The 25,288-nt window shown below is 51.3% G+C and overlaps 1 protein-coding gene across 1 annotated transcript in view; it reads left to right on the forward strand.

Moving 5' to 3' along the window:
* SH3BP5 (SH3 domain binding protein 5) overlaps positions 1-25,288 on the forward strand; it is a 72,241-nt gene that overhangs the window by 40,801 nt on the left and 6,152 nt on the right. Inside the window, exons 4-5 of the mRNA XM_027585497.2 lie at positions 16,332-16,496; positions 24,145-24,275. Of these exons, the coding sequence (XP_027441298.1) occupies positions 16,332-16,496; positions 24,145-24,275 (296 nt within the window). The remainder of the gene's footprint in view (positions 1-16,331; positions 16,497-24,144; positions 24,276-25,288) is intronic.

Here is a 25,288-nt window from a genome sequence, read left to right on the forward strand (position 1 = left end):
AAAAAGGACAACAGTGAAGTTTGCCACATTGGTTGACTCTTCCTTTCATGAACAGTTTCTCTGCAGCATGTGATGCTGTTTGATAGCATTTTACCCACAGTAGAACTTCTTTCAAATTGGAGTTGATTTCTCTCAAACCCTGCCGCTGTTTTATCAACTAAGTTTATGAAATATTCCAAATCCTTTGTCATCATATCAGCCATGTTCCTAGCCTTTGCACCAGGAGTAGATGCCATCTCAAGAAACTGCTGTCTTTGCTCATCCCTAAGAAGCAACTCCTCACTGGTTCAAATTTGATCATGAGATTGTAGCAATTCAATATAATAAAAATGAAAACGTTTGAAATATGGAGAATTAACAAAATGTGATAGAGTCATGGAGTGAACAGATGCTGTGGAAAAATGGCACCAGTGGACTTGCTTGATGCAGGGTTGGCACAAACCTTCAATTTGTAAAAAAACAACAAAAACAAAAACGCAGTATCTTTGAAGCGCAGTAAAGTGCAGCGCCATAGAACGAGATCTGCCTGAGTACACGTCCTTTGGGCTCTGTTTTCTCTGGAGAACCCTGACACAGCACGTCTGTGTCCAGTGTCCAGCCCAGATCTAAGTGCAGCTCGCAGGGCTTTTCCATCTGGCCTGGCGCTCATTCTCTGGCCCCTGTGTGTTCTGTACTGTGCCACTGCGCGCCCCCTCCCTCGCCCCACCGCCACCCCCAGGTGCTGGGTACATGTTATTGCTGTGCTCCCAGCTTCTGGATACGTCATGGAGTGTTTTGCGTTGTTGCACATTCTGTTCTCTGTTCTCTGCCTGCAATGTTTCCCTCCCCACCCTGACTAGCTCTGTGATGTTCAGAATGGCAGCCATTGGCCACATGGGGCTACTTAGAGACCAAGTTCTAAAATCGATAAAATTAAAAGTTCTTCCGTCTCCCTAGCCACAGCTTCAAGTGCCCAGTAGCCACACGTGGCTGATGGCTATATTTTGGGACAGCGTACATAGAGAACATTTCTGTCATTGCAGGGAGTTCTCTTGGGCAGGGCTACTTGGCTCTTACCCTTTGCTTGGTTAAAGTGAGGGCACGGGGCCGTGTAACTCCTGCACTTGCCCTGTGGTCCCCCCACCTCACTGAGCTTTCCTTCAGCTTTGCTTCTGGGAGAATTTGAGGAAAGCTATGGACATCATCCTCTGAAAACCTGGGCGCGTGGGTGCATAAATCATAAACACAATCCGAAGGTATTCATCAGCTTCCCTTCAAGGTCACCCATGTCCTGTGGGTTAATAACTATGAGCGAATAATGCTTGTACTGCTTGCTTATGGAACAGCTAACCCTTCTGTACGGCCTACTATGTGCCTGGTCTAAGCACTTTGCCTGTGTTAGCTCGCTCCTCAGAGTAACCCCACAAGGTACCTTGCAGACATTGTCTGCATTTTGCAGATGAGGAAACTGAGGCACAGAGAATTAAAGTGCTTAGGGTCACCCAGCCAGTGAGTGGCCTGGCCAGGATTTGACCCAGGCTGTCCGAGTTCCAAGTCTGTGTTTCTCACCTCTATACCAAGGGCTAAGAACCCTGCCCTAGAAACCTGAGCTCCTTGAGGACAGAAAATGCTTATCCTTTGCAGATCTTCATGGCTCACAATAAAGGTGAAATGAATGCTTGATGGAGGGAGGGATGCTTGGGATTGAGTTACACAGGCTTAAGGCATAATCGTCTTGGCTCCTGGGGACGTTTGGATCCTTCAACTGGGTGTCTTATGCTTTTTCTTTCTTATTTTTATTGGCCACAATTTGTTCCTGGCCCCTTAGAGCTGGGAGAGGTCCCTAGTCCTCCGAGAAGGTTTGCTTGGCAATACCGGGTGGGAAGGGGAGGGGGTTTGCCAGAGCCCTGGCTCCCTTGGAGCACCCCTGCCATGCCAGTGGGTGCTGCCCTTGCCTCCTTGGGCTGGGCACCCAGCTGCTGCTGAGGCCCTGTCACAAGACCATCCCTGTCTTTTCCAGAGATCCCTAGGTGACTCGAAGTGACACGGGCTCCAGTGGCCCGAGGGGTCACTCTTCCTGACAGCCTGCTCCTGCAGGGTCTGCTGGCCGTGGCCTCATGAACATCTTTGCCTTGTTTCGCAGCGGACCCCAGCTTTTTCAAATACTGAGCTAAGCAGGGAGCCATGTTGTGCTAACTCTTATTTATGTGACGCCCTCCTTCCCGTCTGTGTCCCCCTGACCTTGAATTCCTTGGAAGATCTTACTGCAGGTAGAAGTTAAGATTAAGCCAAGTCATGTGGCCCCAGAGACAGAAGATGGGCTGGAGGAGGGGGTTTGACATTTCAGTGAATCCGTTGTTCCTCCGGCTGTGCTTACATGGGCCTGGCAGCGAATAGTGCCAAGTGACCCAGGGAAGCCTGGAACTCAAAGAAGGTGGGAAGGGGCAGCCAAGGTCTTTGGCTCAAGGAGGGCTTGGAATTGTCCCCGTTTCTAAGTGCACATTCTTCCCTGTCCTGGTGGTAGTGACTCCCAGATGTACAGAACGTGGTCGCCGTCTTCAGGGAGTTTGTAATCTCATCGAGAAGACCAAGTGAAGAGCAAAATAATTCAAGACACGTGTCATCCATATGTTCAAATGTTGGGCAGGTTTCAAAGTGTTTTTCCACATCCATTATCTTATAATGTGGCAGACGGCTGAAATAAGTATAGAAACTTGGTTCTGTGAATTCAGAGAGGGTAAAATTTCACCCAGGAACACATTTTCTGAAGACCTTCTGGGACCTGGGTTATATATCTTTTAGCTTGGAGGAGACAAGGTAGAGTGGAAGGGGCATTATTTAGGTCTTGAGAGAATGGCATTCATGCCACACAATTTAGTGTCGACAGTAGACAGGTCATTATTCAAGTGAGTTTTCACATCATGTAAACGGGCATTTCCAAGGACAGTTGTGCCCAGAGAGAGATTAATCTGTGTGAGCCACAGAAGAAAAAAAAAAATCACAGGGCGCATTAAAAAAATTGACCACAGGGGAGTTGTTTGTAGCTTATCATCGGTACCCCAGCTTGTGTACCTTAAACACATATTCCTTAAACAACTGCAGTCACGGGCCACTAGGCTAGGTTTTGGGAATTGAAAAATTGAGTAACACAGTCTCCGCTCTTCTAAGGCTTCCTGGGTCACTGGTGATGCTGCTGTCGAGGTCATAGAAATCCCCTGCACTGTGCAGAAAGGAGACGCCGCGGTTCCTGGCTCTTTTCTGCTGTCGCACCGACTCCAGGGGCCCTGGGTCTGGAGGACTGGCCAGGTGTCTCTCATCACGTAGCACGTGGTGGTGGCTCTGTGCTGACCTGTCCTGCTCTTTGCTCGCCTCCCTCATGTCCCTTCAGGGCCCCTCGCTGGGTTTCTCCCAGGCTTCCAGACCAAGAGCAGAAAGCTCTGAGGACCTTTTTCCCAAGCATCCATTCCAGGTTGCCGAGTGAGTTAGTGTTAACGGAGGTCAATTCATCTCGAATGAGTGTGTCTTCTGCCTGGGTTCACTCATGGGAGTGTGTGGGGTGCTGGCTGATGGGAGACCAGTGCTGGCCGATAGAAGGAAGCTCTTCAACTGGGAACTTCTTTTTATGGATCCCAGCTGGGGGTGGGGGGGGAAGGGGCCATCAACAGATGCTCCCATTTCTTTTATTTCGTGTCTCGGGGGTAGGAGGGATGTTAAGGACTTTGAACCCATTTATGTTAGTGGTTTTAGAAAGCAGCCTCCACGTGGAGACAGGCGGAGCACAGGTAGCCTGTGGAAGTTTGGCCCGTGGTATGCGCAGCAGGCAGGCAGGTGGTGAGGAGGACGGGTGAAGCTCTGGCCAGCTCTGGAATCCAGAGTTCGCCTCCCTGTGGTGAGCTAACGGTGTCTCTCTGTCATAGGTTGTGCACGTCACCTTAGATTCGCTTCTGAATGTCATTTGAATTAGTTCTGAATGTGATTTGCAGGAATTGGAGCCATTATTGTTTTGGGGATGGTAGGTATTTCCTGAACCAATCAACCGGAGACTTGAGAAAATGGGGGAAACCTGTAAGTCCTAGAAGAATAGAACTGTTCACTCCAAGGAGGAGGCTCAGGGATGACAAGAACTTTTTTTTTTTTTTTTGGACCTATGAAGTGTCCTAAGAAAGAAGGTCTGATTGTTTAACAAATGGGTCCAGCATGCTGTAGGGAAAAAAGAATTCACAGAAGATGGGGTATTTGAGATGGGTTTTAAGGGATGTGTAGGAGTTCCCTTGGTGGAGACAAGGAGGAAGGGCGTGTGTTGCTGGCAGAGGGAATGGGACATAAAAAAGTGAGGAGTGTTGAAGGAACGGTGAGGGGTTGGGCCTCACTGGGTGGGTGGGAAGTGAGAACGTGGGCTGTGGCCTGATTTTGTTGGGGGTGGGGAGAGTGTTAGGGAGTGATGTCATCAGCTGTGCACTTCAGAAAGATTACCGGGTGTCCTAAATGCAATTGTGTGAGACTAAATCAGTACCAGGTGGAGTTTCAGTTGGCTCTGTGATATTGGAAGCTAGGAGACGAGTTGGAAAGTTTGTAAAATAATCTGGGTAAGAACCGAAGCTGGAAGCGTCTGCCGAGGTTTCCTTAGGGCACATTTGTTCCTCGGTGCAGAACTGGGGGTGCTGGGGGGGCGGTGCCTGGGCAGGGCTTGTCAAGCCTTTGGATGCTCTACAGAGAAAACCTCTTGGCCACAGGGCTTGGCAGAGTGGGTGTGCAGATGGCGTGGTGGAGATTGTTTACCAAACGGAGGGTGGCCCAGAGGGTCCTGTAATTTCTCATCCAGATCTAGGGAATCTGTTTTGTAAGCTTTACCACTGGAGAAGTGGAACGGTATGGGACTCTCTGTGTGTGCTTTTCCTCCCCAGGTCACTGGAATCAGAGGGCTTGGGTTTGAGTCTCCTAACCTTTCTTTCTAGCGTGTGGCCTTGGACCAGTTCCTTAACCTCCATTTCTTTGGATGTAAAATGGGTACAATAATAACTTAACCCAGCAGGGCTGTGGGCTATAGTCCTGGGTGTGGGGGCACCTGGAACACCGTAGGATTTAATAAACACGCCTGCCCCAGTTCCTTTGTCCTTCCTCTCTCGAGGCAGTGGAAGTGGGGGGCAGGGAGGGGCAGGATTTAGCCAGGTCCCTGCAGTTGGGTTTCAGCCCGCCTTGCAAGTGCTTTGTGGCAAGTTAGTATATGTATTTTTTTCTTCTCTGTCTCTGCCAGAAACTGAGAAAGAGCTGAGGGCGTTAAGTCATAGCGGAAAAAGATGTGGAACTTGTGGACAGCTGGAGTGGTTTGGCCACTAACAGGGTGTTGGGACCCCCCACGTTTTGATGCAGCTCAAATATGGGCAGGGTGGGCTCTGAGAGCTTGGGCACCCTTCCAGTCTTGGAGACCTGTTCTTGCTTAGACAGCATGCTGACTCTTAACTTTCCCTCCTCGGCAATCTCACTGGTATTTCTTTGATTTATTATTTTGCTTAAATTCTGCCTTTAGTGAGGACAACTTTTGACAGATACCTTTGGTTTCTCCGTGTTTTCAGTGAGTAGCATTTTCTTGAGTTTTGTGATTTTGCGGCAGGTAAATAGGTCCTTCAAAAAACATTTCTTGGCCACTTTATATGATGGAATTTTGCAAGTATATAGCAAGGCAGAGAGAATAATCAGCGACCTCTCTGTACCCATCACCAGCATCAGCAACCAACATCTTGCCAATCACATCTTCTCTCCTCTCTTGTGTTCTTATTTTAAAACTATTCAGATACCATATAACTTCAACCATAAATACTTAGTATTTTATCTCTCATAGATAAAAACCTCTAAGAGATCACATTTTCACACCTGAGAAAATTAAAGTTCTTGTAATATCCTCCAGTACCCAATCCTCCTTCAGATTTGCCCAGCTGTATTAAAAATGTGTTTCTTACTATTGGTTTAAAGCATTTGACCTGACACAGCTGTTCTATGTTGACTTGACAGTGTGGGCTTCCCCTTTGCCCTTGCATTATGCTATTGCCCAACCCAGGGATATGGTTTTGAGTTTACAGAAAGAACTCTGGTAGACAAAGAGCAAAATGATAGCTGACTGAGAAGCGCCTCAAGAAGCAATTTTATTAACTTCATATTTTGGAAGGTTTGCAAACATACACAATAAAAATGCTGATGGCAGAAGCGAAATAGCTCAGTGGTTAACTCGTCTGCTGCCTGACTGCACCTGTTGAAGCCAGACACCACGTTCCGGAATGACCTTGTGAGCCCTGCTATAATTATGTATCCTCAGTGCTGAAAGCAAGGCTCCCTGGGAGTTAGCAGAGGCCTTGGCATTCCAGTCTGAGAAGTCTAATGACTTATTCAAGGTTGTAGACCCAAGACAGTGGCCATGGTGGGTGCTAGGAATAGACCCTGTTGCTCCCCGTTCTCTGGACGTAGTGCGCTGCTTCGCTGTGGCCCAGCTGTGCTGTGCAATCAGCTCCGGACTGTGCAGGACTCCGCAGGGTTTCTTTTGTTGGCAGTGTGGTCTGTTAAGAGCTGGGGTCCCCGGAGGTTGGAGAGCTGCAAGGGCAGACCTGGTTGTGCACCTGGTGTTGGAGGCGCATCTCTGGGCAGAGCGGCCCCTGGAGTTGCTGGTGGCTCTGCGCATGGTTGCCGGTAGAGAGGGCGGTGCCTGCAGGGGCAGAGTGCGGCGGCGCGAGGGCGAGGGCCAGCCATCGGCTCCTCCCCTGGAGGGGAAGGCGAGAAGTTGGAGATCAGAGTTTTGCTCCAGGGGCGCCTCATGGCTGCTGGCCTTTGACTCCCCGGCTGTAGCCGAGGGGAGGGAGATGCTGTCCCCGGTTCGGGCAGCCCCGTTCCTCCGCCCACCTCTTGGCTTCCCCATCCTCCCCACAGGAAACAGCGGCTCCTGACTGACGCAAAGAACTGTCAAGAGAGGGGTGCCTGGGTGGCTCAGTCGCTAAGCCTCTGCCTTCGGCTTGGGTCATGGTCCCAGGGTCCTGGGATCGAGCCCTGCATGGAGCCCCGCATCGGGCTCCCTACTCGGCAGGAAGCCTGCTTCTCCCTCTCCCACTCCCCCTGCTTGTGTTCCCTCTCTCGCTGTGTCTCTCTCTGTCAAATAAATAAAATCTTAAAAAAAAAAAAAAAAACTGTCGAGAGATGTAGTTACAGAGTCCGTGGGTTCCCCCCAGGTGCGCTCTTCTGGCCCCCTTGCCTCCCCACCGCCCTGCAGCGTGAAGCAGCACTCTCCACCCGCTCAAGATGCAGGGCGATGATCGGGCCCTGTGTCGTGGCCTGTCGGGCCCGGGTCCACCTTGTGTTTCCCTGGAAAGGATGCACTGGCTTCCGTGGTTGGTGTGTGTGTCTCTCTCGCCTTCAGACTGGGCGATGTCGATGCTTTGTGTGTCCTGGGAATGACGGTGGGGTGGGGGGGACAAGGCAGAGAGGGAGATACATTTGGATGAACTTGCAGAGAGGAAGGTTGAGCCGTGCTGAATTTGGGGAAACCCTCCACAGCAGAGGAACTCCGCATTCGCACATGTTCAAAGAATTTAAGAGATGGGGTATGTGTCTTATGCCCTTGAGCGGGCCATCTTACTTGTTAGGCTCTTGATTTTTCTTGCACGAAGGAACACAATTGGTTTACGTTGCTTCCATCTCCTTGGGCCCGAAGACTCGGTGACTTGATTCTGTGGAGCAGGGATCCAGGTGTGGTGGTGGCGCCTGGGATCTGTTGGGTCACACGGGCCTCAACATTGGGCATTGCTGCTATCCCCTGCCTCAGGCTCTGCCTCAAGCCCGGCCCCAAACTCCTGCCCGCTGGTTGTTCTGTAGCCAGCAGATGCTGCGCCCAGCCAGCATGTGTATGTGAGAACAAGAGGAAGCCCAAGGAGGAAGTGGGTGTTATCCTTCTAGCTGGGGTGGGTGGGGAAGGCTGGACACCTGTCGCGTCCCTGCAGCAACAGAAAGGATTTGATTTGGGGGCCTGCCAGGGTGTGCCGTTCATGGCTGACAGGCCGTGTAGGCCACTGATAGTTGAATGGGGTAGGACTGTGTGGCGGGATTAAACACCTGCCCTTGGGGACAGGCTCTGACATGCTGATTTGGACTAAGTAGCCCCTGGTGCCCTGGGGAGGTACAAGGCCTGTGCCTTTCTCCTGCCAGAAGCTTTGGCCGAACTGGGGAGATTTGGTAGGGTGACAAATGTGCCAACCTAAAGCAGGGGGACAAGTGGCCCATGAGTGGATCGGGACACCCTTGGGTCTGATGCGGATGTGTATGCTTGCGTCCAGAGGTGAGTTACAGGCTGATGTCTGGCACGGAAGACAAGCCAAGGTGGACTCCATCCTGGATGAACCTCCCCAAAGCCCCCAGCTGAAACCCTGGAGTTAGACCCCTGGTCAGTGTGAGGCCCTGGATGACCATGGGGAGTGGGAGGTGGTCCTGCCAGAAACAGGGTCACAGCATCCTATTGGGTGCCTGGGCCTTCCTCACATCCAAGGTCTTGCCACAGTGTATCTTCCAGGTTCCTTTATGATGGGTTTTTAAATGTATGATTATTAATCATCTAAGCAGGAATGCAGATGCTGTTTTAAGGAGCACAGCAAGTTCAAGACTATGGGTGGTAGCTGAGATCTTTTGTTGCCCTTCATTTCAGGGTTGCACGGTATCTAGGCCACTGCTGTCCAGTAGGACTTTCCGTGACGTTGGAAACATTCTGTATCCGCACTGTCCAGTACGGGAGCCACGAGCCACATGTGGCCACGGAGCACTTGAAATGTGGCTAAGGTGACTGAGAAACTGACATTTTAATTTATTGCATTGTAATGAATTTAAATGTAAATAAACACATGTGGTTAGTGCCTCCTGTATTAGACAGTGCAGTTCTAGAAAACCCTGAGTGGGTACTTGCAAATGATAACATTTGTTTTCTTTTTTACTTTGTATTATAGAAGCTTTCAAATACAAAGCTGGAGTGAATAATGTAACAGAGCCCCGTATATTCTTCGTCCATCTTCGTCCAGCTTCTACGGTGATTAAGCCTTGGCCAATCTTACCCCCCACCCTCCCAGCTCTCCTCTCTGGCTATGTTGTTTTGAACATAGATAATAGCTTTTTAATTTTATATTTTTAAACAGCTCATATTTAACCTCAGGACAGAGCTTGATCTGATCTTGATTTTTCTAATCCTTTGAGGCTCCTTTGACCCCGGGATCTCTTAAAGAGCTTTGTGGCCTGTCCTCTGAAACAGCCTTGGGCCCTACGTTCTGTCTCAGAACCACGCCCAGTCTTCTCATGATTTTCACGGATACACACCATGGACCTTTTATTTAATTAGAATCTGTATCATTTACTCTATCCTGTATTCAGCTTACTGTTAACTGATAACGGCTCATCCTGTACATGGTACCAGTTGGGACTGAATGAAAATTGTCCCGTATGCTCAGCAGATTTTTAGGTGTGTACAGAATTGCTCCAGGAAAATTGAGTTTGAGAGAAATAATGAAAAGCTCCATGGCACGAGCTGTAATTAGTAAAGTGTGATATGGATGCAACTGTTCAGTGAATCAAATCTATTGAAGTAGAAAAGAACGGATTCTAATAAAAATAACTTTGACTAAAGAAAAATGAAAAAAAATTAGAAACGCTGGAGATGAAAAATGATCAAGGAACTGAATGGGCCTAATGGAATTTTCTGTAGAAAATGCTTTCAAATGAAAATGTATCTACTCTGGGGTGATTTTGATTAAAATATTTGTATCCAAAACATTCTCGGGAGCCAAACGGCCTTGTCAAAATGGCTGGCTCCTATCTCCAGCCACCCTTCGGTTAACCTCAGACAGAAGTTTGAAGGGGGTGTGGGAGGATTGGAAGCGTTCAGTATCGAGAGGCTCAGGCTGTCTGGCGGTGGCTGATGATTGGATTGCCCCGAATACACGCAAAAAACTAGAGCTTGAGTCACACGGAGAACGGATACCCCTGTCTGTTGTCCCCTTTGATGTTCATCCCGGACATGCCTCCCTCATGGAGCCCAGCGGGGGGTTTGAGCGTGCCTGAAAGGTTTTGGTTTCCTCGGATGGCCCAGAGAGGAGTCTGGGCCTTTTCTTCATGAGCTTCTGGCTGGAAGATGCATTCTTTCCAGCAGCACAGTCAACATTCCCTTTATTATAAAGAGGCAAGGACAAAATTGTATCCAGTTTACAAAGAGAAAAGCGAAAAAGCAAGGACAGAGGGTTCCCTGCCAACAGTTGCTCAGTGCGGGGACCGTGTCCTGACGCCCATGGGTTTCGGGGCCAGCCCAGCCCGAGCACTGACCCAGCAGGAGAAGTCGGGCCTCCCTTTCCTCAGTTCCCTGCAGCCCCATGTTCGTGGAAGGGTTGTCGCTGACCTCCTGCTCTGGGCAGCCTCTGCTTCCCCCCAGGCAGGCGTCTTTCCCACCGTCTTTAGAAGAAAGTGGGGCACCCCCATGTCTTCCTTTTCACACACGAGCATCCAGGGGTTTCTGGAAGACCGGTTGCTCTCTAATTGCTTCCACTCCCAGGAGGGCCTGCACCTGGAATGGGTGTGTGATTTTGACAGATGCTTCCCTATGTCTCTTTCATCCTCCTCGCTCCTCTATGAGAGGGACCCAAGTTGTTCCCAAGAGTAGATAAGGAAACAGTGTTGGGCTGTAGGAGAAGCTGAGCTCGGAAGCCTTCAGGATCAGCTTCGGGATCCTGCTGTCCTCACGCTGGCTCCTCACTGTGAGTGCCCTGCTCGGATGGCAGTGGCCCGCTCCTTGCATGCGCTCCGCGAGGAGCCGCTGGTGTCCTTGTGGTTGACCTCTCTTCTCCCTGCACGCCCCCTGCCTATTTGGATCTGTGTAGCAGTGGCCCGCGTGGCCTTGATTCGGGTGCAGGGGTAAGACCGAACTTAGCTTGACCTCTTTGTGAGGAGTTTGTAGCCCCAGCAGGTGGTATTTAATAGAAATCGACAACGAAGTCTCAGGCTTTGAGCCTCGACTTCACCTTTGTTAACTGTGTGATTGGGGGCAATTTATTTAACCTTTCTGAGTGTTGGTCTCCTTTATAAAGTAGGGATGATAATTGGACTGAGCTCATAGCGGAATTTTGAGATTGAAATGAAATGAGGCACTGTACTCAGAACACCTCTCATAACGTTATCTGACTCTGGATAAATGCTCAAACGGTAACTGCTATCATTACTGTCTTATAACCATCTGTCTCCATCCTTAGGGGTTTGCTAGTATCCAGGTACAAGACTGGTCTCATCGTGGGGCTGTTCTCCATGACCTGGAGCCACCCCCAGCTGGAGCATGGCTTTGGGAAGCCATGTGTGACAAGACTCCTTTCCAGTTTCCTTAGCTGCCTAGCTGGTATGTCAGTGCCCCCTGCATGAGCCACAGGTGGGAGGCAGCAGTCCCACACACACTTTTTGAATTCGCATCTCATCTTTGGCCCTCCAGGCAGCTCTTCTTGCTGTGTAGTAGTTACAGGTAGACTGTCCAATCGCCCAGTGCTTATGTCCTTGCCAAAGTTATGCAGGTTGGAGGTAGAGTGGTGGTAAGTGATGGAGAGATACCATCTGGTTTCCATGGGTCAGAGGTAGACTGAAGCCTCATATTAGAGGTAGAGCAGAAATAGCCACGTTTAGGGGTCAGCGGCTCTGGTTTCCTGGCTGTGGCCAGGCACTAAATAGCTGGGTGACATTCAGCAAGTTGTCTTGCGTTTCTGCGTCACCTTTTGAAAAATGAAGGCCTTGAACTGGTTGGTCTGGAAAGTTCTGGAAAGTTCCTTTTACCCCGACCCTTTGTTGCAACCAGTGCAAATGTCCAGATACTCTTCCTTCCTGAGCCCAAACATGGGCTGGGCCGGAAGTCTAGTGGACAGCCGGGATTGTGGCCTCTCCTTTCTGGCAGCCTTGACAATGGCGGACCTCTCCATTCCATTCCCCCCTCCCCTCGTTGATGACACTGTGGAACAGTCACACGTGTGAGGCCTTCATAGTCACAGCTGGCCGCAGGCCAGAGTCTAATGAAAGTCACTTAACAAATTCATTCATGAACAGCCTTTTAAAATTCTTTCCAGAGAGCTGTTTCCATGAAAGTCGTTAGTATCCATGAGTCATGAAGATGTTCGAAGTTTTTCTGTGTTGCTAAAAGTAGAGCTAAAACCCAGCTCCCCCAACATTTACCTCGTCAATACTCTTCTAAGCAGACCCTCAGCCCTTCAGTTTGCTAACTGGGTTTCTCTGCCTGATTTGTGCACGCCAGGAGTAATATATTAATACTAGGGCTTGGGTCCTTTTTTAGAGTTTGAGGGTAAAACTTGTTGGCATTGGTTGTGCCCAAGATTTCTGGGTGTCCTCCTTCATGCAGCAGTGAGACCCGGCTAGCCAGCCCCTGTTGGAATTGCTAAGTCAGCTTCTGATTTTGGGGTCACGCGTCCCATTATGACACTGAGAAGCAATCTCGGAGTTAACCCTCCCCAGTTAGATGTGTGTGTAAACTCACAGATGCCTCCTGTGTTTCCATGACCTAGCCTGGTGCTGACATCCTCTCCTTTGCCAGGTCTTCCCTGGGAAAACTTTGACAAATCATTCTCTCTTCCCTACAGTCCCACAGCACTTTACACCTCTGTTGCTGTCAGAATCTATCTCGTATCGAACATGTCTATTCTCCCGACTGAATTGGAACCCCTAATTTTGGGGTGGGCCCCTCCCCTCCAGAGATTAGTCTCCAGGAAGTTCCTGGAGCAAGGGTACAATAGAATGCTCCCTCCCCTGTGTGTACACCAGCCTGGTCCTTCCTTGTGAGGGACCAGGTTTTAGAAAACGTTTGATGAAATGCCTTACGAAGAGGCCATGAGCTCTGGGATTATTTAGGAATCTCCAAAAGGTTGGTTCCTCAGGTTTATTAGTAGTAAAACGGGCTGAGAGCAGCCAGAAAGAAGTTGAGGGAGATTCAGGGCACCTGGGTGGCTCAGTTGTTGGGTGTCTGCCTTCGGTTTGGGTCATGATCCTGGGGTCCTGGGATTGGGCCCCTCGTTGGGCTCCCTGCTCGGCAGGAGGCCTGCTTCTCCCCCTCCCACTTCCCCTGCTTGTGTTCCCTCTCCTGCTCTCTCTCTCTATCAAATAAATAAAATCTTAAAAAAAAAAAAAAAAAAGTTGAGGGAGATTCGACCAGTCTGTGCTAGTCGCTGTAGTCACTTCTGTCAGGTTTGTAGAATAGTTCAGCTGTAGAGAGGGGAAGATGTATTATCATTTAGGTTTAGATTTGGCTGAATTTAACAGGAAACTGGCTTAAACGTGAGCCTTTATTTTTTCTGTCATTTAAAAATTCCAGAGGTAGACAATCCTAACTTACTTTTCCTCTATCCTTAGGAGGGTTGCCTCATGACCCAAAATGGCTGTTGAAGCACCAGCCATTGTGTTAATACCACAGATGGAAAGACAAAGGAGTCTTCTTGGAAGGCTCACTCAATGTCCATTTATATCTCATTAGCTGGAAGTTAGAAGGGCACTAGCTATCTTCACAGCTGGGAAGTAGGGTCTTTAGCTCGCACATTGCCTCACCCTGAAACATACAGGCTCTCTTCCCAGGAAAGATGAAGAGAACAGACAGTAGTGCTGAAGAGCCCCCAACACTTACTTGAATGAATGAGTACATGGGCAAGTGATGGAGAGATGCCATCTGGTTTCTGTGGGTCAAAGGTTGACCAAAGCCTCATATTATATCTTGATATGACAAGGCAGGCACCTTTCTGATACTACCATACAGGAGTGAAGGAGCCTTGTGGAAAATTCAGAAACTCAACAGACCTGACAGAGAGCATGTTCTTCTAAAGGCCCCTTCAGATTGGCCTCCTTTACCCCCCTCTTTGTAGAAACCTCTGGCTTCCTTATATGAACTCATCAGGCAGAGGTAGCAGGTGAAAAGGTGCTGGGTCTGTGGTAGAGCAACCACATCTCAGCTCTTTCTTTCGTTTGAAGAAAGAAAAGCTTCCTAATTCAAGTGGGGAGACCTGGGGGTAGAGAGTTTACCCTTAAATGTTGCTGAATTGAAATACTAAAATTTTCTAAAAAACATAAATACACACCCCACCTTGGGAAATGTTAGAATCCTGTGGGATTAATTGTTTATTGTCTGCTGGTGTCGGTTCGAAGCTGGTAAGTGGTCTGTGGGGCAGGTAGGGGGCAGCTTAGAAGTGACAAGTGCCCATGCCGCCCCACTTGCCCCGGGGAGTGCAGCCGGGCAGACAGAGGGCCCCACTTGGGCTGTCCTCTTACGGGACATCCACAGGCTGGCCTGGAGGCCTGGGGACTGGAGCGGCATGTCGTGCTGTCTTGTTACCGCGCGGCGGGGTGGCAGTTCTGTAGGGCCAGGCTCCATGTCATGGAGGTGCATTTGCATGGCCCTGTGGCCCGGGGCCACAGAGCGGTCCACTGCAGGCAGGCAGGACCTTGGGCTGCTGGTTGAAGCATTAGCCTGGTGTTCATTCAGCCCCCCACTCTTGATTCTTTTTTTTTTAATGGCAATATACATATTTTTATTTTTTATTTTATTCTATTTTTAATTCTAGTGTAGTTAACCTACAGTGTTATTTTAGTTTCAGGTGTACAATATAAAGATTCAACAATTCCATGCATTACTCAGTGCTCATCCTCTATCTTTTTGGAAACTTTGATCCTCGTCTTTGTCAAGGTCTCCTGCAGATACTGCGGTTCTCGAGGCTGCTTCCTCCTGGCCCCCCACCAGCCCTGCATTTTTCAGGTCATCTTGTCCTTCAGTCCTCCATTCCAGATCATCCCCTTTTCAGAAGTAGCCCTGGATTCCCTCTCCTGGAAATAATCTGTCCTGCACACCCTCCTACTGTCCGTATCTCCCTCTCTCCTACGGCGCTCTGGGGCACAGCTCTGTGGGACAGACTCTGGATGTCCTCTCCATGCCTGTGTCTGTTCCCTGAGCAGATTGTCCTCCCCGAGGGTTGGACGCAGCATGTGTCCGCTGTTCCCGAGGGTGGAGAGTGGCACCCATGCTGTTCCTTGCCTTGGGGGCTGGTGTGTTCCGAGTCTGTTTTGTTCCCCTTAACCGTCTTTGGTGGTTCTCCAAGACTTCCTGTAAGTCATGTGAGACTCACTCGGGCAGGGTGGGGCTCCTGTTGTTCCCCTCTCTCCTGAGTCCCAGGGGCTACCCCGTGAATGTCCCTGGGGCTGTGTGACTGCTCTGCTTGACCGAGGGTGGGTGGGTGGGAAGATGCAGCGGGCCAGCGCTGTGCTCTGCTGGGAAGTTCAGAGTGGGGGCCGGAGGGTTTTGTTGCGGGTTCCTGATGCAATCTCATAGGCCACTCTTGGGGGAGATGTGTTTACTGTCCAGAAGAAGTAGAATGTGAGCCAGCTATGTCATTTTAAATTTTCTGGTAGTTACAGTAAAAAAAAAAAAAAAAAAAAAAAATCAAAAGAAACAGGTGAAATTAATTTTATTAAGATGGTCTCTTTAACCAAGTACATCCAAAATCCTATCATTTCCTCATGTAATGTTATGAAAATTGAGATTGTTAACAGTTCTACTAAGTCTTTAAAATCTGGGGTGCTCTACACTCAGTGTGGATTAAGGACCTTTCCAATGCTTGCTAGCCACACGTGACTGGTGGCAGTCTAACGTATGGTCTGCTTTGATTTCTGGGCCTTCTCCCACTTGACATTCCTCGAAAGCGGGGGCTGTGTCATGACTGTTCAGTCCTTCCCCATCGCTGTTGGTGAGTGTGAATTGGGCGAGGGCCTGGCTGGCAGAGTGATAGCACGCTTAGTGGGACTTGCAGCGCCTGGTGTCCGGTCACAGCTCGGCTTCTCGCCAGCTCTGTGTGGCCTGGCTGGGTCCCTCAGAGCCACTTGTAGAATGAAGCCGTTGGACTGATCTCCGGGGGCCCTTCTGGTTCTGACATGCTTGCACTGAGCCATGGATCCAGGCAGGGACGGCATTGGGGACCACTGTATCTGTCCACCATAGCCTCATTAGCAAATTAGAGCTCTGTGAAAGGCCACGGGTGGCCATAGCTGTGGCTTGCCGTCTCCAGCTCTGACCAAGAGCTGGTATATTTATCTGGGCTCTTGGGTCCTGGACTGTGAAAATTATCTACTCGCCTACCTGGCGTGTGTCCCCTTGTCCAGCATTTACAAGGCCCTGCAGGTACCAGGCCTGTTCCCACTTGGAAAGGCAGAGATGGAATGGGCAGGTCCGCACCCTCAGGAAGCTCATCTTTTGGAGGGTGTGATGGGCCCAGAGGGGGCCCCTGTCATTTCCTGAGGCCTCACCAGGGTTCTTTCTTGCACAGGCTCAGCTGGAAGCTCAGAAAGCCACTCAGGACTTTCAGAGGGCCACGGAGGTGCTCCGTGCCGCCAAGGAAACCATCTCTCTGGCTGAGCAGCGGCTGCTGGAGGATGACAAGCGGCAGTTCGACTCAGCCTGGCAGGAGATGCTGAATCACGCCACCCAGAGGGTATGAGTCACTCCCTGGCGGGCCTGTGCGGGGGGCAGTGTGCCTGGGTCTCGAGCATGCGTCTGTGTCTGCAGGTGTCTGCGTGTGTGTGGGCATCGACACTGGGGGCCTCCCCCTTGTGGGTGGGGTGTGGGAGCCTCCTTCACACTTCCCCTTGTCCGTGTGATCCAGACTACCCTCCTGGTCCTGATGAGCTCTGGGTGCCGTCCCCAAGCAGAGGAGACAGATTCCCAGGCTTGTTGCCTAGAAACGCTCGCTGAGTGTCGCAGGTTGTCTCTCCATGCGGTCTCTGCTGGCCTGGTACTAAGCCGTACTCAGAGTGACAGTCCCCCTCAAACCCCATTTGAGGTTTGTCTGGTTCAGATCATCCCTGAAGGTCTTGACTGTGGATTGGGCTTCCCGGAGGGATCAGGTTATTTTCCAGTGCCTGTTCCCACTGAGTTCCAGGCGGAATGGCTGAGTTTAGAATCCCAGATGGAAGACCTTGATTAACAACCCCAAACCACGTGCGGCCTGGACTCAGGGAAAGTGTGCTGTTAGTGGGAGGGTAGGGGCCATGATAGATGAGACCAGAATCCAGTGGGCACTCAAGTCTGGCCTTCGGGCTGGGCTGGGATTCAAGTAGCCAGCATGGGAACGGGAAGTGGGCCGTGTATGATCTTTACCCCGATTTGACTTCTAGGTTTTGTGCCATTATTGTTTGGCTTTTTACCAGCTCCCATGACCTGCTCTCTGACCACATTGTTCAGAATCAAGACAGCTGCTTGACTCAGCTGGAGTTGTTACCTCTACCTAACTCCACTGGGTTCTAGGAGTCACACAGAATATTCTTGATACCTATCCCCTTCTGCAGGCTGATTTGCTGCAGGGTGATTGGGAGAGCTGACACGTGGCTTCGGCAGCTCCAACGAAGGCCTTAGATGGAGAGTTTGCAACCCCCCGGGTCTTGCCACCTGTGGGGCTAGAATAGAAAAGTCAGGAGTTAATGCCAGCAGCCTCTCCCTTTTCAGAGTCACCTGCCACAGTGGCTCAAGTCCTAGGGGATCTGATAATTAAAGATGGCCTTATGCTTCCCTAAATAGAAAGCCTGACACACAAATGACTGAAGTCAAATCTTTGTACCACCTTCCCCTGAAGCCTGAGATACGTGGCCTGGCTCTGTGTGGCTTTGGGCCTCCTGCCCCCTAGTGGACGTGATGCTCAGAGAGTCAAACATGGGGGGGGAAATAGCTTCTCTGGGTCACCCAGTGAAAAACCAAAGTAGAAGCTGGAAATTTACAAGCCACAATTTGACAGATGTGGAAAGGACCCCCCCCCACCAAAAAAAGTACATCCTTCCAAGAAATTAAGTCCTGCTCTTCCTTTTTTCCTCCCTCCACCACAACTGGAGATCTAAATCAGCCTTAAGAAATCATTTCAGGGGCGCCTGGGTGGCTCAGTTGGTTAAGCGACTGCCTTCGGCTCAGGTCATAATCCTGGAGTCCCGGGATCGAGTCCCGCATCGGGCTCCCTGCTCAGCAAGGAGTCTGCTTCTCCCTCTGACTCTCTTCCCTCTCATGCTCTCTCTCTATCTCATTCTCTCTCTCAAATAAATAAAATAAAATCTATAAAAAAAAAATAAAAATAAAAAAATCATTTCAGAAACTCTTTATTCTTTTTTTTTAAGATTTAATTTATTAGAGAAAGAGAAAGCACGAGCAGGGGGAGGGGCAGAGGGAGAAGCAGGCTCCCCACTGAGCAGGGAGCCCGATGTGGGGCTCCATCCCAGGACCCCTGGATCATGACCCCAGCTGAAGGCAGATGCTTAACATCTTAACACCCAGGCTCCCCTGATCTATTCTTTAAAAAAGAACAAAACATGTCTATGCCTTTTTTTAATCTATTTTGTAAGTTCCAGGGCCCTAGTGTGGCTGGTGAGTGGTTGGTCAAGAAGAGGTTGTCCCCGGGACCTCCACACTGTACAACTCTTAGGAGCACCATTCATACCATCCTCTTTGAGAGAGATGCTTTTTGGGGTGGTGCAGTGCACAACTTGTGGGGCTGTGCAAGATGGCCCTGGGCCTCCTGAGATCACATGGGCTCCAAAGGGCCTGGGGAGGGTCTTCTGATGTGTGCCCTCACTGAGGTCACAGGAGGTTTCTTGGTCGTGGGCATAACCACGTGTTCTGGGTCACAGGCCAGGATTTCCACCCTGGGGCTCCTGTTCTCTTCCCCACATTCCTGCATGGTTGCATAGGTTTGAACTGTTGAGGGAGAAGCAAAGTTGGAAACAGACACCAGCAAGAGACAGAGCTGGTGGCAGAGCCTTCCCCAGCCTTGTCCCGGCATTATTGAGAAACTTAGCCCAGAAGGGGGCGCACTGAATCTGATGGATGGTACAGACCCTCCTTTTGGGCTTGGCCGTGGATCTTCCTCTGGATTTAGCGTTTCCCCAAATGGGGCTCATGTTGCCTGCTCCCCACACCTCATGGGGCTGGCACACTCAGCCAGCTGAGTGCTGGCTGATGAAGACAAGGAGGGGTACAGACACTCTCTCCTGCCTTGTCTGACAACTGGATACTCCAGGAAGCACGTTTCTTCAGAAGGGAGCTAGCTTCATCTCACCCTCTTCTTCCATAAAAAGCACCGCTTAACGATCTGGTCAGAGACCCAGAGCTCAGGAAGGTCCAGGCCGTCTTAAGGAAGCAGCAGTGGTTTGGGCTGCGAGATTCCCTCCCCCACCCCCCACCCCCCACGCCCCGCCCCCGGAGACGGTTGAGGAATACTGCAGTGAGTACCCTTGTTCCTTGCCCAAGGCTGTTGGTGTGTCCCCTTTGTTGCCTTCAGGCTTCTTATGGGGACGTTGGGCAGCCACACCCTAAATCCATGGCTGACGCCAGCATTCAAGGAAACGGAAAGCAATGCCAGGAGTCCCAGTGTCCTCTGTCAGGCCACATGTAATGCCACAGACAGGGACAAAGGGACAGTTCTCCACTCGGTGCTGGGGTCAAGGAGGGCCTTAGAAGCCGCAGGACGTGAGGCAGAGTGGCCGAGCAGGCTGAGCCTGCACTTGAGGGGCCTCCAGGGTACACAGGGCCTGGGGTCCCTGCTGCTCACTGCTTGGGGGCTTGGGCAGCAGAGGCCCCTCCAGCCTCGGCCATTTTGGCCTTGAAGCAGCCTTTGTGGGAAGGTGATCGCTTTTCATCAGATGGGAGAGGAGACGTGGCATCTGAGGGGAGAGGAATCAGCTCTTCTGATACCTGCTGAAGGAGAGCAGAGGGAGAAGGAACTGGGGCTTGGAAATGGGGAGGCGTTACCTGTTCACGAACAGGCAGCAGGCGGCCTCTGGAGAGGAAAGGGCACGGAGCCAGCCTCTCGTCCTGGGTGCGGGGATCCAAGGCCTGCTGCCGAGGCCAGCTTCCCTGACACTGCTGGCTATGTGCCACCTGCCTCCCGCATGGCGGTGAGAAACCACCTCGGGGGGCCCCCTCGCCCAGGTGCAGCAGACTCCGAAAACAGCCTGAGCCAGTGACTGAGGTTCTGAGGAGACCACGAAACCGCCTTCCCTGGGGACAGGAGGGCCCCGATCTCGGCTCTGGGACATTGAGGATGGTGGAGCAAGCGGGGAATGCCTCGGGGTTTGCAGAGGAGTTGGGAAAGCTGGAACCCAAGGCTGCAAGGAGCCATGCCGGGTGGATGTGTTCTGGCCAGTGCCGGTGATTCTGCTGGCCTGGGGCCCGGCCAGGAGGTTGTGCCAGCCCAACCGGCACGCCCCTTCAGTGCCTGCGCATATCCAGGCAGGACAGCCCCACTGTTGGGGCATCTACTGTATGCTGCTGAGAGCAGGGTCCCCTGGGCTTTCAGGAGGTGGCTGGGCTGGCACTCCTGGACCCACATTTCTCTCTGTCCTGCTGACCCAGGAGGAGGGGCAGAGACCTGTGTCTTTCCCCGGATCCTGAGTACAGGCTGCTGCTGGCCTGCATGTGCCTCCTCCAGGGCCCACTGCCCACTTGCTGGCCTGGGCTTGATGCCGTGGCTATCCTGCGGCCGACCCCTCCGGTGCTGCCACTGGCTGCTCAGGTCAGGCAGGCCTCAAACCTTGCCATCGGGCCCCGGCCGGCAGGTCAGCTCCAGGATGGGGCCCTCTCTGGGGAGAAGGTTCTCAGCCATCCTGACGGAGTCCAGGACTCTGTTCCTGTTGGACGTGGTCATCTCCTTTGGGAGCCCTCTAGCTCCAGGGAAGGAGGCGGGAAGCTGAGCCCTGCCGGTCTTCCTTTGTTGAGTCCTGCACGCTCATCCCACCAAGGGTGGCAGATGGGGCTCTGGGACGCACGGATGCAGGGAAGGCCTGCAGCCTCTGCAGATAAAGCCCCTTTCAGCCAGCCATGCTTCCTCCCTTCATGTCTGTTACTCTGGCTGCCCACCCTGAAGAGCCCGCCCACGTGCCACCTCTGCTGTCAAGCCCTCCCAACAGCCCCAACCCCATGCCGCCTTGAGTGGCGACCACGGATGCTGGCTACCTCTGTGCCCGGGGGCATCACCAGGGTGCCCTGTGCACACCGCAGGTGCTCACTGTGGGTGACGATGATGGTGGGGACAAAGAAAAGCCCGTTGCAGAGATTGGAGTCTGGACCAGACAGCAATCAAGCCAGGCCTGGAGGAGGGCAGGGGTGGCCCCGGGAGGCCCAGGGTGATGGCACTGTGTACCCAGTTCTGAGTTGCTCCTGCCGGTTTGGCTGCTTAGCCCAGCCTGTGGCTACCCTGAGGCACTACAGGGACTTCCTTGTTGCTTTCTTCTGTGGCCTACCGGTGTTCTTTGTAGCTTTAGCCTTTCTGGGCTGCCCTGCCCTCCCTGCTCTCCCTTTCCCCACTACTGCTTGTGCCTGATGCTGGGCTTCAGATGGGGGTGCTCCCTGGTTACCATGCAACCACGGTGGCAGCCTCAGTGACTTTCTCCCTGCAGGAGGAAAGAGGGATTGGGGGTTGAGGAGGGGGTTTCTTTTCCAAGAGCTGGGAGTTGTGTATATGTGGGGGTGCAGATTGAGATGGGAGATGGCCAACGTGGCCTGATAGGGGTGAAGCAGGGGACAGTGACAGGTGCGCCGCTGCCTCCTGGGTCTTCACTGGCAAGATTGCCAAGTGCTTGGAGCTTCCTGAGTGTTAATTTCAGACAGACTTGGCTTCTTTCTGCAGACTAGGGGCTGAGATAGACGAGGGCCTTTGTGCAGCTGGTGTGGATCCTGCTTCTTGTGGGGACTCTTCCTGTTCCGTAGTCACGAATCACAGCTTTTTATGAACCGGTCTATTTAAAATGCTTTCACACCACTCCTTAAAGAGGAGCCCTGTGTCACATCCGATCGTAATGCAACAGTTCACCAATAGGCAGCTTTCGTCAGTCCCATAAAGGGGTTTTGAGTTTTCAGGGTCACGCCAGCAAATCCTTAATGCTTAAGATTTAAGACACAACTGAAGAGTTACTGCTGTTTCCCTAAGTGTCCAAGTATGGGATGGTTTTTGTATACTTCATTTCAAAATTGTGAAATCTTCTGTGTTTGAAGCAGAGGGAGAGGGTTTCTTAGCCCCTTGGGCTTGGCTGAGAAGTCACTTCAGCAAGCACGTCACCTCACATCGGCTTAGATCCATTCTGTCATACTTCCCTTCTGTGACACGGTTTTAATTCTGTTGTTTAAAAGTATCTCAGGCATCGAAGCCTTTGCTGAGATATATATATTCTTAAAAAGGTAAAAGCATAACTGATACAAATAACATTTGGAATGTTTTATATTTATATTTATATATTTAACTCCCTAATTAAGGAGGAGACTAGTAAGATGTTGTAATTATTTCAAAGGAGAGTTAAAGCAGAGAATGAGGAATGCGACATGAATTTGCAAGCCTGTAGAATTGGTCAGTGTTTACAGGGCAGTCATTCACAGAACCCCTCTCCGCTGGGGTGCAGTTTCTCGTCACTTCTAGAAGAATCATCATCTGCAGTACTGCTTGTGTTCTAACACATACAGGCTTGTAAAACAGCTCCAAGACAGTGAAAGCCCAAGATGACCAGAAAGGGCACACTAGCCAGGACACCCAGCAGGTTTTGATGCTCATTTGAGTCTTTCACCATTTTCCCTGACACTTCAAAAAAAAAAAAAATCCTTCTTACAAGTAAGTGCATAAATAAGTTCTCTCAGGGCCAACTGGCTATTGACTGGAGGGAACGGGAAGGCATCAGCTGCCCCAAGCTAAAGGCATGGCAGTGCCTCCTGTTGGCGTCTGAGGGAGTGACCTCTGAGCTGGGGACCCTCAGGGCTCCTCCCTGGTGCTAGCCCGGCCTCGCCCCTGCCTCTCCAGTTCATCTGGTAACACGAGTGTGAGCTGTCACTAGAAGACGGGAAAGAACTGGTGAGCTGGTTACGTGGCCCAAACTGTCGTTTGTCTCCTTCCTCCTCTCTCCTCAATGCAGGCCTTTTTCTGCTACTTTCTTTACATGAGGGACGAAAGGACCATGATTTCCATGTGTCAGGGAACGCGCCTTTCAGCTGCCCCATCGATGGCCCCTGATTGTTGGTTATAAACTCATTTTTATCAACAGGCTCAACAAAATGTGCCCACCAGAATTTCCTTCCAGAACGCTGATGGGCCTCCTGGTCACGCATGTCTGTGAACCTCAGAATCTGATCCGAATGACTTGATATTCATGTGTTTAAATGGAAAGTTTGCCCTTCTGGATCCTGGATTCTTTTGTGTCCCCCTGGCTAATGCAGGGTGTTTGGGAAAAGGCCAACAAGCTGACGTGGGGATTGCCTTGCCTTTCCGATGCAGTCAGGCCTGGTTGTGCTAACTAGGTCTCCCCATTCCTCGATGTCCCTGCTGGTGCTGTTGGCCCATTTACGTGCCCATCAGCCCCTGTGCCAAGTCAGGAGCCAAGGAGCCCACAGTGGCTACTTCATGCCAGGAGGCCTGAGCAGAAGGAAGTGGACATCGATTGGAATCAGAGAATGTTTAATTTTCTCTGATTTTTGCTTTTCCTTGTTTTCCTTCCCAGGCATCGCCACGGGAGGCTTGGCGGTTTCCTCTCACCTGACGAGACTTTTCCAAAACAGCTTAACAGAGAAAAGTGCTCCTCTTCTAGTTGGAATTTAGTCTAATTTTAGTCTGTCCTCTGATTTTTCTCAAAGAGTATTTTTTTTTTTAAGATCTTATTTATTTGTTTGACAGACACAGCGAGAGAGGGAACACAAGCAGGGGGAGTGGGAGAGGGAGAAGGAGGCCTCCCGCCGAGCAGGGAGCCCAATGAGGGGTTCGATCCCAGGACCCTGGGACCATGACCTGAGCCGAAGGCAGACGCTTAACGACTGAGCCACCCAGGTGCCCCACAAAGAGTATTTTTAAAAGTGATATAAGAAATACCCCAGGGTACCTGGGTGGCTCAGTCGGTTAAGGGACTGCCTTCAGCTCGGGTCATGATCCTGGAGTCCCGGGATCGAGTCCCACATCGGGCTCCCTGCTCGGCGGAGAGTCTGCTTCTCCCTCTGACTCTCCCCCGTCTTGTGCTCTTTCTCATTCTCTCTCTCAAATAAATAATCTTTAAAAAGAAAAAAAGAAAGAAAGAAAGAAATACCCCAGCAAGGGACTGTCCAGCCAGGCTGACGTCTGCTGTTGTTTGAAGGTCATGGAGGCGGAGCAGACCAAGACGAGGAGCGAGCTGGTGCACAAGGAGACAGCGGCTGGGTACACCGCGGCCATGGGCCGCATGCGGCAGCTGGAGAAGAAACTCAAGAGAGCCATCAGCAAGTCCAAGTGAGTCTGGGCGTGTGGGCCCCCAGGGCCCTGTGTGATGGTTCCCCTCTGGCGCATCTGCTCCACCCCTTATGTGCCATGCGCTCAGGGACCCGCCTCCTCAGAGGCCCCCACGTTGTGTATAACCCCCAGATGCAGGAAGGGTGGCTCCAGCTGTGCCGGACCTGGGAGACACAGAAAAAGGAATTTCAAAAGCACACCATCAGCTTGGCTCGTTGGCTGGGGCCTGGGGCTGGGCTTTGGGAAACTCTGTGCCCTTGGCTCTGTGGTGGACAGGATGGATGAGCCGTGTCCTTCAGCTTAGCTGTCAGCATAATGGGGATGAGCTGTGTGCACAGTACACATTCTCTGTGGACCAAGAGCCGATGAAATGGTGCAAGACTGGTTTTAATGGAGGTTTTTGCAAGCTTTTCTCACGACTGGTATATATTTTTACACAGTAATGATCTTGGGGACAAGCCCCCTGCTTCATTCACAGTTGCTGGGCCTCCGAGCTTTCGAAGAGCTTCACAGGGAGTGAACAGCCCAAGACTGAAGCACTGGTCTATTCTTAATGCTCGACACCAAGGTTCCTAAAAAGAGCCAGGGGCTTTTGACTGCCCCGGAACGCGGGGACCAGTACAATGTTGGCATTTGTCCTCTTTCTTGCCCATGACCTGGCTGGGTCTGCAGACTGATAGCTGTGGTCCTGGACAGAATCCAAGAGGACCAGTCTGAGCCCCCATCCTTTCGGTGAGGGAGGAATGGTGCTTCGCCCTTCCCCAGGTGACCCCAGCAGAGGAGGGTGTGTCTGGAGGCAGCCCCTTCTCCAGCCTCCTCTGTTCTTCATTCTTGAGGGAGCCGATCTCCTCCTTGGGAGAAGGGGATCCGGGCTGCCTTGGCTGCTGGCCTTGAACAGCCTCCTAGAGAGGAAAGTGAACCAGGGTACAAGGACACCGGAATAAGTGTTCACGTGTGTGGGTTCTGCAGATCTTGAGATGGGCTGCCCTTTGTCAGCTCAGCTCTGACTGGCA

Source organism: Zalophus californianus, chromosome 1, assembly GCF_009762305.2.
Source record: "Zalophus californianus isolate mZalCal1 chromosome 1, mZalCal1.pri.v2, whole genome shotgun sequence".
NCBI classification, from domain to species: Eukaryota; Metazoa; Chordata; class Mammalia; order Carnivora; family Otariidae; genus Zalophus; species Zalophus californianus.